At 41.7% G+C, this 14,521-nt stretch overlaps 1 protein-coding gene across 1 annotated transcript; it reads left to right on the top strand.

Annotated features, from left to right (window-relative positions):
• Positions 1-2,183: 2,183 nt before the first annotated feature.
• On the top strand, positions 2,184-7,658 carry ZMAT3 (zinc finger, matrin-type 3). The gene is made up of 5 exons (XM_009999203.1): positions 2,184-2,453; positions 3,999-4,118; positions 5,894-6,060; positions 6,172-6,269; positions 7,267-7,658. Exons 1-5 carry the CDS (start codon positions 2,184-2,186, stop codon positions 7,476-7,478), a joined length of 867 nt encoding a protein of 288 aa, XP_009997505.1. The 3' UTR covers positions 7,479-7,658.
• Positions 7,659-14,521: the final 6,863 nt, after the last annotated feature.

Genomic DNA, 14,521 nt, shown 5'->3' with positions numbered 1-14,521 from the left:
GGTGTAATAAAACTTTGAAACTGGATGGCATGCTTACCTGCTCACATAATTGATCCAAACTACCTTGATAGACCTGTGGTATAATATGTTTAACCATCATGAATGTGAACTTCTTCCATTAGTAGCCCCACAAAAATCAATTAGACTGTCTATGAAACTGAAGTAAAAAAATCTTTTTCCATAGTTCTGCTTAACCAGGAAAGCATATGTTGTGTGTTGGGGAGAAATTAGGTAACACTACAGCATTTACATTGCTGATAGATGACTTTCACCACCCCATTCCTGAGTCCTGACTTCCTTCTTTATGGTGGATTCCATTTTATCTTGTTTTGGTTAGTTTTCACGACGGTGGTTTTGATTTTTGTTTTTATGGTTACTTCATGTTAGGTATAGCTCTCCTGGAATTTCTCAGGGCCTTGGTGGTGGAAGGCTATTGAAAAACATAAAAACTACTGGTGTCTCTATTACAGTCTTAAAAACTTGTCCACAAACAATGAGTGCTCATTTTTTGTTTGTTTGTTTTCCATGTCTTTTTTCTTTACCTTTAGTTACTAGTAAGAACTAAACTGCCTCCAATCTACAATTATTTGTAAATGTAAACATTACAGAAATCTTGTGTCAACTTAAATGCTTCAGTCTCACTGATTTTCTTAATTATTATTTTTTTTAAATTACGGTTTTATTTTTCCTAATAGAACCAGACCTCTCTGGAGCCTGACTTTCAAAGGCACTACAGTACCTAAAACTGCAGGCATCAAGTGGGATTTTTCAGCACTTGAATGTAGCAAGGTATTTATCACCTGCTAATTTTAGCAGATTGTAAATCCCAGAAGTTATCCCAGATAAATGCTCTCTGCTTCTTCAGGGTCCTAAATTACTTTGAAATCACATTCTATTTTCAAAAGCCACTCAGGAACAAAGGTCTGAGGTGGCATTTAAAATACCTTTCCTTAATTTTCCAGAAGTGATATTTTAAAATATGTAGATGTGGCTCATTATTTGCTTGAACAAACAAATAATGCCTGTAGCAGAAGCGTGATTGCTACCAATGCAGCCCTAGCTGGAAGTGATCTGCAAAGGCCAAGATAATGCTTCTGTGGATCCCAGTGTAGCAGTGAACAGGATTTGTTATGATAAGAAGCTAATAAGACATTAACAAAAGTAGCTATGCCTTGGTTCATAATATCACTGCTATGCATTCTTCTAGGAGTGTTCATCCGGGTTTTAGATATGATTTATAAACTTTAATTAAATAAGCCTCTCAGAAACCCTTGTTGGAAAAGTAGGGTTAGTTCTAAGAATTGAATTAACTGAGAAATAATTCAATAAAGGTTAATGTCGGATGAGCTCTCCATTTTGCAGAAGATACAGCTTTAAATGTTGCAAAGGTTTTAGTTAGTAAAGGGAATAGGAGAAATAGCTCAAGGTCATTCAACAAGACCATGGAAGACAGTCCTTGGGAGCTGTGTACAACAAGGCTGTGCTCAGGTTGATTCATACTCTTCTGCTTTTGTTGAGTTACTTAAAACATTAACTGTAGAAGATCTTTCCTCAGGAAGGTCTTTTTGAGTATTTGAGGGATGCATGTGACTGCCTGTATTTTATATCTACCTATATCAGATAAATCTGCTTTGAAATTTTTAGGTTCTTAAGTCATCAGTGGCAGTAATACATTGTAGTATTTTTTTAGGTCTTGGAGTGTGAGCTTGTCCTTAGGCTGCCAAAAGAGGATGTGGTTAATGGTTGTAACCCTCCTGTTCCCATTAACACAGCTGATGTGCTGTGCAGGTTGTGTGTCTCATCTTCTCGTGCTCATGGAGCAGTGGGGTGTGCATGGTGTTGGTCTGGTACTGTGGGTGGCTAGTAATCTTCACCTGTGCAGGAGGTTCCATGGGGTACTATATTTCGGACTTCAATCTGCTTCCTATGTGCCTATCTTTTAACCTGGGTCTGGTAGTCTGAGGTACTGGTGTTCCTGTGGAGTCAAGTGTTACGAACTGACTGTATCCTGCTTGGCATTGTGAAAAGCCATAAAGTACAGACAGTGACATTACAGGAGCTGTCCACTGGAATGTTGATGTTCCTGTTAGTGCTGGTTATTTCAGCATTTGTCTCTCTCTGGTCTAGATCTGAAGAAGACTCCTCATCCTTCAGAAGTAGCATGCCCACAGTCTTCCTGGCCAATGATTCTTCTACAGCAAGCAGGACTTCTTCCTCATCCTGAGAAGCCTTCATCTCTTCCTATGTCAGTGGCTACAAGGCCAAGAGCCAGCTCACCACTGTCCCCACCTAAATCTCTCGGACTGGGGCCTTCCTTTCATCACACACAAGAAGAAGAGCTTGCAAAGGTGGTGGAGCAGGACCCTATGTTGGAGGAACTATGTAAGCCTCTGTGCTGTAAGCTTTGCAATGTCACTCTGAACTCAGCACAACAAGCCCAGGCTCATTACCAGGTAAGGAGAGTAGCAGGAGGCACAGATTTCAGGGCTGCTGCATCTGCAGCTTATGTAGACATTCCTCTGCCAGTGTGTTGCTGTGGTAGCACAGAGCCAAGTGTGGGCTGACACACAAGGACTAACAGCTTCTCAAGGGGGTTTGGAGTGCTGTGTTGAAGTGGCTGCACACCAGCAGCAGCAGTGAAGTTCACCTGGAGCTACCTCTGTATCAACTAATGGACTGAAATAGCTCTGTAGACATATCTTCACCCTGCCTGAATTTGCTGGTTGTCCAGACAGGCTGCAGTGCTTTAATTTCCAGTGTCACCACTGAAGTTTTTTGCAAAATCTTTGTGCACAGGGCCAGAGAAGTAGTACCAAGATAGCACGGGTGAAAAAGGAGACAGTTGTGATTTTTCCTTTGTTTCATCTGGCCTATTTTTCACCTTTTACACTCTTCCAATAAAATTGAACTTCTGATTCCACAGACCTAAGTTCGTAAGACCTGGACAGATGTTTTCTGCTGCATCCAGCTATGCCACTAGGAAAGAGGGCTATTGCCATGTGCATATCACTGTCTCCTTTTTGGGATTACACACACCACTGATCTGGTGAGGCCATTTATGCAAATGCTTTCATCAGCAGGGTTGGCTCAAACCAAATTAGTTTTGTTCAAGCTGATCTGGTTGACTTGTCTGAAATAGGTTGGGGACTATTTACATATCCTTTTTTGCTGAGAGATTGCGTATGTCATAGTCTTACATTACCCCATTTTACCAGTACCCTTTCTGCCCAGTGCTATATTCGTGTGAGATGTGGAGATAGTGACTTTCTCCACCAGTGAATCCGAAAGGTTGACTGTTCATGCCCTCAGGACACCAGACCCAGATCTCAGATTTGCTGTTGGCCCTGAAAAAGTGGCATCCTGCCAGTGAAGGGGTAGGTTGAGTTAGTGTTACACTTCAGCATCTGATTTTTTCCATATTTCTGCTGTGAGAAAACAGAAGTGCATTTATAGTGGATAACTTGAATTTATGCATATACCTTACTATATATCCACACTGCATATGCATAGCTTTATGTAGCTTTGTCTAGTTTTCAGAACACAGAAAGGAACTATCGGGTATGTTTTCTGAGAGTTTTTTTACATTCAATCTCATGTTGTAACTCATACTTGCAGTCTCATGATGTAGGGGGTGTGTGTTCAGGCTTATCAAGAAACTGTGCAAAGCAGTAAGTGTTTCACATTTAAAATACAAAATACTGGTTTTAAGTGAAATAGAAGCATGTTGACGTACTAATTGTAACCTTACTGATTTGAGAAAATTGATTAAAAATGAGACCAAATTGTTCTAGATGAGGAGCATTTTGAAGAAAAGGGGATGCCAGCATCTGCAGTTCAGAGCTGTTATTTTCTGAGTGACAGCTCCTTTACCTGAGACACCATCTTCATTCATGGCCACTTTCTCATTTAGGTCCCTGGATCCTTTTTATTTTTTTTTCCCCCCCTCCAGTGTAAGATACTGTTACTAGGACAGTGATTAATCTGGGTTCTCTTTCCAGGGTAAAAACCACAGTAAGAAACTCCGAAATTACTATGCTGCCAATAGCTGCCCAGCACCTGCCAGAATGAGTAATTCGGTTGAGCCTGCCCCACCTCAGGTTGTCTCCCTTCCAGCTCAGGTAAGGCATGGGCAGGTGACGAGATCGTGCTGCCTGCTTGTCACCTAACCCCCAGTGAGGATAACTAGATCTCATGCTTTGAGGATTACTGCAGGAGTTGGGAAAGAATTTTCCTTGTAATGGCATAGGATGGTGCACATGGCCTGTTGGCAGCTGTTTGCTTTCCTTTGAAGATGCAGATATTGATCTGCCCTTGCAGCAGAATATTGGACTTGAAATGTTCTGTTTCTGTATGGCAAATATTTTGATTCCTAGGTAAGTCTGATGAGCTGCTGATTATAGTTGTTTAAGGGCAGGTATAAAACAGCATTTTTGGAGCTGGATTTGAACATGAGGGTGTGGCATCCACTCTGCAGAATCATTCCCTCCATTGTGTGAGGAAAGCCTACATGGAAAAAGTGCTTAGGTGCTCCTACACCCATTGCCCAGGGCTGTTACCTAATTCCTCTTTTGTTGTGCCTTTTGCAGTGTGTAGGGTGAACGATGGTTCCCTTAGTGGTCTGGATTAATTCTGTCTCAGCCATGTTAGAAGCAAAAGAGATGATTCTTGCTTTCTTCTAGAATTCATCACTTCTGATTGTCGTGGGGACTTAACAGCTAACCTGGATTTTGCATGTGACTGTGCAGGGAACCACAGCAGGGCTGCAGGGATCGAAGCTGTGTCTGTCATTTCCAAAAAGCAAAAGCCTCTGGTTGTCTGTACAAAAGCCAGGAGTGTTCTCTGTGAATGGCAGATCGTTATACCTGCTGTCAGAGCCAGCAGAGGGAGACTCGCTCCCAAGTAAAATGACTTTGTGGCTCATGAAACTGAGTCGAGGGGGCATGGGATACAGTCCTAGGCAATGGAACGTGGCTACTGTACCTGCTAGGGTATCTGAAGCATTTTTTTAAAGGAGAAATGGCCCATGGCAACAAAAAGATTACTCTGGGGCCTTGTGAGGATTCGTGTTGTAACATACAAGTCAGAAGTGTGTGTGTGTCTGTAAGCTTGAACAGTACCAAAAGAGATCTGACAGAAACTCAACTTGGCAAATGCTGCAGTGACGTGGCTGTGTGAATCCCTGCTGCTGCACTGGTTTCAAAGCACTTTTCTCTGGATGATACACAGTGAGGAGACATGGTTGCTGCCCTGATCACTGTGTGGTCTGGCCTGACAGGCAAAGTATCCTTTATATGGCAGGAACTGCTCATGTGATGCTGGGTCCTTCCTCTGAGGTCTTGATCCAGGTGTCCTCCTACCTAAAGGGTAAGGACAGGAGATTTGGCAGCTCTGGTACTGGTGGCTTTTTAAAAATCTGTTAGAGTGGTCAGGAAGCTGTGTGGAGACAGGGTACTGTGGAGAGATTAAGTACACATGTAAATAGGATATGGGAGCACCTTTACCTTTCGGTGGGTCTTCCTCAGGGTGAAAGTCACTGTTCATCAGCTCCAAGCAGTTGGTAGAGGAGTTAAATCATTACTGTGAAGAAAAAAAACCTCTGGAGCTATTGCAGAGGTACAAGATGTTTATTCAGGTTGCTTTCCTCTCCATCTGAGGCCAGGGATTTGCCTAGGTCTCGAGGAATTTGCAGATTCTCCTGGAGGCTGGGGCAGGGAAAATGAAGTTCCTGTAAGAACAGTGTGGGGAGTGTTTGAGAGTGTCCTAATCCATATGCTGTAATTCCAGCTCTCTTGTTGCCTGGTGAAGATGATACTGGTCTCAGTCCTTGTGATTCAGATATTTCAACGATTTAACCTTCTTGTGTTTCACATGCTGTCTCTCCCTTTGCTGCTAGATGGGATCCAGTAAACCAGGTGGCCGAGTGATTTTGGCCACAGAGAATGATTACTGCAAGCTTTGTGATGCCTCCTTTAGTTCTCCAGCTGTGGCACAGGCTCACTACCAAGGGAAAAATCATGCCAAACGGCTGCGTCTTGCAGAAGCACAGAATAACTCATTCTCGTAGGTATTGTTCAACTTCATGCTCGGGCTGAAAGCATGTGGCAGTGTCTCTGGCAGTCTTTTTCTCAGAAAACTCTGAATTGGAGCTGTTCATATTTGTTTAATCTTTAGGGAAACATCGGAACTGGGCAAACGGAGGGCAAGGAAAGAAGGGAATGAATACAAAATGATGCAGAACAGAAGAAATATGTATACAGTTCAAAACACAGGTAACTGTGAGCTTGCATCTGTTTTATAGTTGGAATAATAATGAATAATAAACAGGCTTGTTTTTCTTCTCTTTCTGAGGCCTGTTTTAGCAGACAGGTTGTGAAAGAAGCTAGTCCTAGCTCTGCTGATCTTTCATGTCTGCATGGTTTTTTCCCAGCTGGTAAAGTTGCTTTGTTTTGTCAGCCTGCTTGTTAGTTCGGTTTCTCAGTTTGTAACTTAATTTGCCATCTGCCTGTCTCTAAGGCTGCTCTAAGTGGTAACAATTTTCCTGCTTTATTTTCTTGGCAAGCAGCCAGGTGCTTTGACTCCTACTGTAGCACATCAACCTGTACTTCCACTCCCATGACCAGAATGTGTGAGTTAGCCTCCCTCTATGACCATCTGTTCCTAGAGTAGAGTCCTTCCTCAGGTTTTAGATACTAACTTTGCCTCTTTACTATGATTTAAATTGTTTTTATAGTGTCCAGTACAGCATCTATTTCTCTTTTTAATTTTAAGTTGTTATGAGCATATATTAGCTGAAACCCTGATTCCTGGTGAAGTTTGGTTTAATTTTGTGATTCTAACCACTGTCATGTGGAAAAGATGAATCTTTAAAGTTCTTTTAAATATAATTTTGTGAGAATTTTAAACTGAGGCAGCTTATTCTAATCAAAATACTGTTCTAATTCTGTAATTAGAGGGTTAAGGAAAAAAAAACCAACTTGAGTCATCAGTTAAATGGTTAGACTCCTAATTTTCAACTCTCTGTTGATTCTTATTAAGACCAGGACACTAAGCCCACTCTGCTACTTTATAAAATGCCAGCAAGTGCTGCTTCCCGATGTGCTGCATCCCTGGTTCTCAGTAGAGAAGTCAATAAGGTTCAGATTAATCATTTCAATAAGCTAATCTTTGCTTTTTTTATAAAATTTGGCTGGCTTTAGAAGTTCTTGCTGAGCTGCCTCTTGCTTTTCTGTCTTACAGATGAAACGAGTTTTTCTGTTGTCTCCTCAGGTCCCTACTTCAATCCCCGCTCGCGCCAGAGGATTCCTCGGGATCTGGCCATGTGTGTCACCCCCAGTGGCCAGTTCTACTGCTCCATGTGCAACGCTGGAGCCAGTGAGGAGATGGAGTTCAGGCAGCACTTAGAAAGCAAGCAGCACAAAAGCAAGGTGTCGGAGCAGCGGTACAGGAACGAGATGGAGAACCTAGGCTATGTACAATGACGCGCCACCCTTGGTAGTAGTTTGCAAATAGAGCAGCTTGTCTCTCGCCTGCTGTTTGCCACATGCCCTGCTTTGTGCTCCATTTGATAGGAGTATGCTCTCGAGCTATACATGTAACACCTGCAAACTTACTGGTATGGTTAGATTTTTTTTCTATCATAGTTGGCAGGATGATGCTGTGCGGGACATGAAGTGTTTTTGGTGTTTGTTTGCTAATTATCTAAGGCTCTTCATTGTATTGAGTGGTGGGGAGGACTTAATGTCTTTTCCCCAGCCTTCTGCATGAATATGCAAAGTCCAAGAAGTGCTGGGAACTTCTGTGGTTCTACTGCACAGGTGGACCTTGTGCAAAGCCCATGCCCCTCTTTGCACACCCCAGAGCAGTGCTCCAGAATGCCTCCCTATGCCAGACTGAGTCTCTGGGCAGCTTGTAAAGAAGGGGCAAGAATAGGGCCTGTGAATGTGTGAATTAGGTGGTCTACTTGTCCACAACAAATTGCTGCTTTGGCCTCCATTACAGCTCAGAGCAAGTTCTTTCCACGTCCCTGTAGAAAGGCTGTGCATACCTTTCCTCCTTGGAGGGTCATGCCTCTTGCCACAACCTCTGTGATGCAGATTTCATTCTGAAGATCTAACACTGGATATCAGCTGATTAGCCACATCCAGAAATAGTTTCTTATACCAGTTAACAATGAAAAAAGATTCTCAGTGTTGTTGGCTGGGCACTTTAAGGCATCATGGGTGTAGCTCATCTCAGTGGCTTAATTAAGTGAATTGGAAAGCAAACCTGCTCAGATGAGATGTGTTCTGCTCTGATTCTACCTTAGACTGGCTAGGGTTGAGAATTAGGTTGAAAGGAACTTACAGCTGTCATTTCCTTGCACACTAATGTAGGTGAGAGCAAATGTTGGTCTCTGGCCTGCAGTTCTATTGCTCTGGGAGAGCAGGGCTGCCTTGACCCCAAGGAGTGGATACTTCTATATCCTGATTCCATTTCCTGCACAAAACTCGATGAGTTGCAGAGGAGAGATGAAATGCTCCTTTGGACTAGAGTTATCAATATTGTATTAATTTTTTTCCCCTCTTTCTTTTCCCATCTCAGAATGGGTTTTAATTCTGTTCCTTGGTGTGAACTTCACTGTTCCAGAGACCATCAACAATCCAACGTTAGGTAGGAATTAAATGTCAGGGTTGATGATGGCTTGAGTAACAGCTTTTTAGCCATGAAGAAATATTAATGAAACTTGTTAAGCAACTTGATAAGTGTAGACGAACCCAAAGGGTGTGTGTCTGTTTTGATTTTCCTTAACAACAGCAGGAAGGAGCAGGGCTGACATTTATTTTTCCACTCATTTCAGTAGATGTGTGGAGCTGTGATAGGAATCCAGCTGACAGTGTTTCTAAACTGTTTGCTCTAGTGCTAAGCCCAGCACCTGTAGGTAACCTCTGTTGGACCTGACTCACCACTGTGCTGCTACAGCTGTGCACTGGTAGAGCCTCATTGGCTTCAGTGGTAGGTGCAGATGGGAAGTCAAGGAAGCATCATAGCTTGTCTCACTCCTCTTCAGGCAGTAGGTTGAATTAGATGCAGCTCCAGTGGTTTCAGTAGTATTTTAACAGGGTTAAATTTTACCTAGTGCATAAAGTTGAAGGTAGCTTCTCCACCCCCTCTTTTTGTCATTCTGATCCTGCCTCTTGCATTCCAGAATGATTTTCTGCTTGCCTTAAAAAATGAAAAATGAGTAAACAAAATCCAGACAGTTTTTCTTCACCTTTCTTTTCCACCACAAAAAGGTTTGTTGCACTTGGCTGCTCCTCAGAAGCCAAGTATTGTTATCTTAAGCTACCTGAACATCAGATAGCCATACAACCTTAGCACAGCCTTCCTAAATCCAGGCAAGGTGAGCTTTTGCACAGTAGTTGAAAGGAACCCACTACATCATTCTGTCCTGATTCTCATTCTGCAGACACAGGCAGAGCAGTGGCCATCCTCTTGAATGGAATTCCCTCCTCTCCTTTGTGCAAAGCCCAATTAAATAGGGTTTGTGCACTGGAGTACTTTAGAAGGTAGGAGGACATGTGCCCAGGTTGCAATGCACCAATTGAACATTTTTGACAGCCTGTGAGTCTGGTTCTTCTGTGCTTTCCTGGCCCTGGCTCACCCTGTGTTGCCTTGAAGAACATTCCCCTTGCAAAAAATCTTGTCAGCCTTTTCCCCTCATCTTTGGCAGTCAAAGAAGGGCTCTGTTTTTTTCTGTCTTTTGTTTTTCTAGTCTGACACCACTGTGCGGGCACAGAGGGAACTGGATGAGCCTTTCCGTAGTGCGTCTCACCAGAGGGATCCCTGCATTATGGTTAAACATCTCTCCTGCTGTAAATTAAAGCATGGCATTTCCCACAGGCTGCAATTAGTAGCAGCAAAACAACACTTTGTAAAAATAAGAGCTGGATGAGCTGTAGATACTGATGTTATCTAGCTTATTGCTAGGACCAAGAAAGCATCTTTGTCTGCTTTCATGTGTCCCAAAAAGCAACTGTTCACCACTTTGCTTTGGTTGCTGCTCCTGCTCCCAGCCCAGCAATCTGTTCCTCGTGTGGCATTTCCAGCAACTGCTGGAGGTACCAAAACTCTCCTCCAAGTGCTGTTCCCTCCTGGTACAAGCTGGTTCCAAGGTGCCACAGCATGCCTGTGTGTTCGGGAGAGTGTGCAAGGGAGGTGCAGGGGCTGTTCCTGCAGGCTCCTTTCTGCGTGGGGCTGAGTCTGGTTTTGAGGAATGGCTCGAGTCTGCCCTGAACAGAGGGGCTTGTAGCTGCTTTGTGTTATTCAAGGAAGTACAAGTGTCATCACCCAGAGAATTTCAAAGCGGTGGGTTATATATAGCAGGTGTACAGCAGATAGTGGGACTTGAGCAACAAGAGTAGGACTGGTTTCCTACATGGGAGGAAAGATGTTTGCTGGGGGAAGCAGCTGAGACTCGCTTTGTCCTAGTGCTCTCTTGTGGCGCTTCCCTACAAGTGACCAAAGTTCACCTCTCCCTCTTCAGCATTGCTTAATGGTTTGTGATCTCCCCACTCTCCCTCCAGCATAGAAAATTATTGACTGCAAAGTCGAAACACTCTGCCTCACTAATACTAGGGTTCAGGCCAATCCAATCTCATATTTGTCACCATGAGAAACTGGGTGGATCTAGGGTTTGTTCGGTTGTTTGTTTTTTTTATGAGAGCTGTTCTGTAAATCAGTATTCAAAACGTATTGAAAACACATCCTGGCCAAACCCTATTTGACATATATGGGCTGGGGAGAATACTGTTCACCTGTAGTATCATTTTCCAGACCCACTGAATCTTTTTCTTGTGTTAAACAAAGTACCAAACCTAAGAAACAGGACTTCTGTGAAGCTGTCACATTGGCCAGTAGTTTAATGACCTTTGCTGCTAGAAACAAAATATAACTCAATGTATTCATATTTATTTTACTGTGCTGACCACAAATTGATTTGTTAATATTTAAGGCATTATTCTGTAGGTTGTTTTGGTTTAAATAGAAAACTCTACATTGCACTTTGCTTTTGAATCAGAACAGGTATTTATTGTATTTGTGAAAATGTTTTCTCTCCAACCTGTGTATTGTTTTCTTTCCCTTGATGCAAAAAAAAAAGAAAAAAAGAAAAATAAACCACCTCACCCCAATACAACAACTGCAAACCCCAAATCCAAGCAGTGCATCTTGTTTGTTTCTTTTCTTGCCAGTCAAAATGGGGATTTCCTTGCAGCTTGCTCCTAAATGTCAATTTCTAGTTTGTTTTGGAGTTGGTATTGTTTTTTTCTTTCCTGCAATGGTTCCTTTGGTAACTCCTAGTGATACTTTTAGACACACCAAGTTCATTCTACATTTAAGCATTTATTTTAAGGCAAGGAAGTAAACTATGTGGAATTCCTGTATTTGTGAGGAGTATGAAAGTGCTACTCTTTAGTTTGTATAAAGCATTAGCTGGTATTTTGCATTCTGCACTAATGAGTAAATGTGTTATAATCTTGCGTAACATTGGTCTAGTTTTGACTTTTTGCTTTCTTCATGTACATCAAAAGGAAGCCTGAAAACTTCTGTGGAGTTTCTTTGGATGGTCATCAAAGTAGTAAAATGCAGATTTTTATTTTTTTTTTCCTGTGCAGATTCTTCTCTTTTCCTTTTCTAGATGCCCATTATAGGGGATTAGAAGGGAAAGCTATTGCCATGAGCAGAGATAGGTATTTTAGCTTACTAATGCATGATGTCCTTTAGCTAGGCTGCTGAAGTAACACTCTCACTGTAACCAATGGGAATCTTGCCCAAATCAGGAGTAAATTAAATAGCCTAGCTAAATATGTTGGCTAGGTCCAGGCAAGGTACAGTGCTAAAATTTGTCTTTGACTCCTATGTTTTGGTTACAACACTCTTAAGGTTTTACTTTTTGAGCAATGTGTATCTGGTACTGTACAGATTTGGTTCTGCTCCAGATAAAATAGTTTGAAGTACATTGACTTTAATTGAGTAGGAGCAAGCCTTGAAACCCTTCAGGAATTTCATACTGCTGATGTTTTCCCATGTATGTGTTTTTCTTTCATTTTTGTTCTGTTTTTAAATCCATATATACAAGGATGCTCTGGATGAGATGGACATCTGCTGCTGATTATGGAAAAACAAATGCCATGGTTGCCAAAGGATTGATAAAAAATGGGAGAAGTATGAACCTAGTTTATTCAAAGTTAGTGGCTAAGATCCTATTGCTTTGAGCTGGGCTGACTTCTTTGCCATCTGCATAAAGTTGGAAGTGAAGATCAAATCCACTTTCAAATAAATGTGGTCAAACAGTAGTTTTGGGAATCTCTCCTTTAAAAAATGTATCAAAGTTACAATTTTATTTCATTTTTTAATTTGAAGTATCTGCAGATAAAGGCAGGCCTGTGTATTTTTAAAAAGATAAAATCAGTTTTTTGGTCTATGTTTTTCAGGGGAAAAGTTACTTGATTTAATTTCCTTCTGCATTTGTCCAGCAACATCATTTGCAAGTGCTTTGAACACATTTCATCTAGAGCCTTCTTGTCAGGTTGGTTTTCTACATTTGTCCTTATTTTCTTTATATGGTACTAACCACTGTGAGGGAATAGTTGATGAAAAAGATTTATTTTTTTTCTTCTTCAGTATATAATAAATAATCTTGCTCTTATCATTGTACAGCCTTAGTGTTTGGAATTGCTACTGCTTGTGATATGGCTAGACTATGCATGACTGAATTGATTTTAGCCTAGCACTGAGTGCCACTACATGAGTAATATGTTTTTATGCAGTGATAAAGGAGTATAGCCCATTTGTTACTCTGGAGGGGGTCAGTGTACTTGAAAGTATTATTACTTTCTTATTATTAACTATTACTGAAAGCCAACTGAGTTCTCCCTCTGAGCTTCAGGAAGGGTTGGGAGCACTCAGCATCTGAGAGGATCTGAGAGCCAGAAGGTATGGGAATGGCTGATTCTGTCTGTGCTTTTCTCTTGAGTAGACATCATAGGCCCTGGAACAGCCCCAGGCTGCACCATAGACTGACTTTCAACTCAAACTGTACAAAGGTGGGAACAAGCTGAGCCCAGTACTTACATTTGCACATTTTTTTGCCAGTGTGCTTTCCCTCTTTCATTACTGGAGGGCTTCAGAAGAGCATATGCTTATGCAGCATAAATGACTTTCCAAAGAGAAAGGACATTCTGAACTGGATCCTTGAAGCAGAGAAAATCAGGGCTTGGATGGATTCGACTTGGGAGAGAGAACATTGTCTTCACTTGGTGCAGCAGCCATGCTGTTAGTGCAGTGAGCTGCTGACCTCAGGGGCAGTATCCTGGTGGCACACAAAAGACATCCAGGGTGTGTGACTGCCACAGCTCTGAGTGTATGAGCAACTCTGAACAGGGATGTGTCCCTGCACTCCCCTGTCCTCCAGGCATTGGGAATAGTGACACTGGGCTGGAATTAGTCTGATTTACTGTTTTGTTGGGCTGGAAGCTGCTTAAGTGTTTAGGTGACTTCTTCTGTGCTAACAATGAAATATAGGAGGTTTTATGAGTTCTCATTTATAGTAAGTAGGGTCATAAAGATTTGTAAGTGGAGCTTAATGTTAAATCTGACCCCAGCCCTTCATTGTCTTGTGCACAAGCACGTTATGTAATTTTCAGTTATCCTTGGAACCAGAAAGGACCAAACTTCCACAGAGCAGCATATGCCTGTTATCAGATGTTAAGGCACTGCCTTTTTAATATTTACACAGGGTGACTGTATTCTATATTAATTCTATAGCAATCTGGTACAGCCAGACCATAGTGACATGTGGAAAATCCTGGGCAACCTAATTCAGGCTCACAGGTGTTTGTTAAATTAGGCAGCAAATAAAATAATATAAAATTGAATCAAAATCTAAGACTAATTGTATGATTTGAAAGCATAAATAGCTTTACTACCACTTCTGTAATTACCCTGGTGTCTAAGGATCTCATTTAGTGGCCTTGAACATTTTACAGCTGAGGAAGTAAAGTTTGGAAAAAATAAGTGATTGACCCAGAAAGTCTGTGCCCGAAAACCCAAGGTCTTTAAATACTGGACTCCTGACCCTGTCACATCTCCATTCAGCCTCTCTGTTCACAGACTGATGAATATTAGTGGACTTTTAAAACAAATTTATTAATAATAGTTTGGGGTTTTTGTTGTTTATATAATGGAGTTGCAATACATTAGGAAATGGACTTTAGCATGTGGTTTCAAAACAACAAAACTTGGCAGAGAGAGCTCTCAAAATTGCTTCTGCCATTAAATTTTGGTGGAAAGGTGAAAACATAAAAGCTCTTTATGAGGATTGTAGAGGGTCTGTATTTGCTAAGTGCAGGTTCTGTTGGCTCTTCTGAATTCATTTATGTTCACTTCACACAGAATCTCTCTATTCCTACTTGTAGTTCTCCCAAAGCATTTGGATTGAATGCTACTTGCTGTTTTGGAAAAGTAATGAGCTGCTGTAACAGAT

This window comes from Chaetura pelagica, unplaced genomic scaffold (assembly GCF_000747805.2).
Source record: "Chaetura pelagica isolate M959 unplaced genomic scaffold, ChaPel_1.0 scaffold20, whole genome shotgun sequence".
In the NCBI taxonomy this organism is placed as follows: Eukaryota; Metazoa; Chordata; class Aves; order Apodiformes; family Apodidae; genus Chaetura; species Chaetura pelagica.
The sequence above is the reverse complement of the archived record's forward strand: the minus strand, read 5'-3'. Positions and strand labels throughout refer to the sequence as shown.

Bases quoted from the DNA above. Each gene is read 5' to 3' on its own strand.
- ZMAT3 (XM_009999203.1), top strand. From the start codon at position 2,184: ATGATTCTTCTACAGCAAGCAGGACTTCTTCCTCATCCTGAGAAGCCT. The intron at 2,454-3,998 runs GTAAGGAGAGTA...TTCTCTTTCCAG, and splicing joins AAGCCCAGGCTCATTACCAG to GGTAAAAACCACAGTAAGAA. The intron at 6,270-7,266 runs GTAACTGTGAGC...TTGTCTCCTCAG, and splicing joins GTATACAGTTCAAAACACAG to GTCCCTACTTCAATCCCCGC.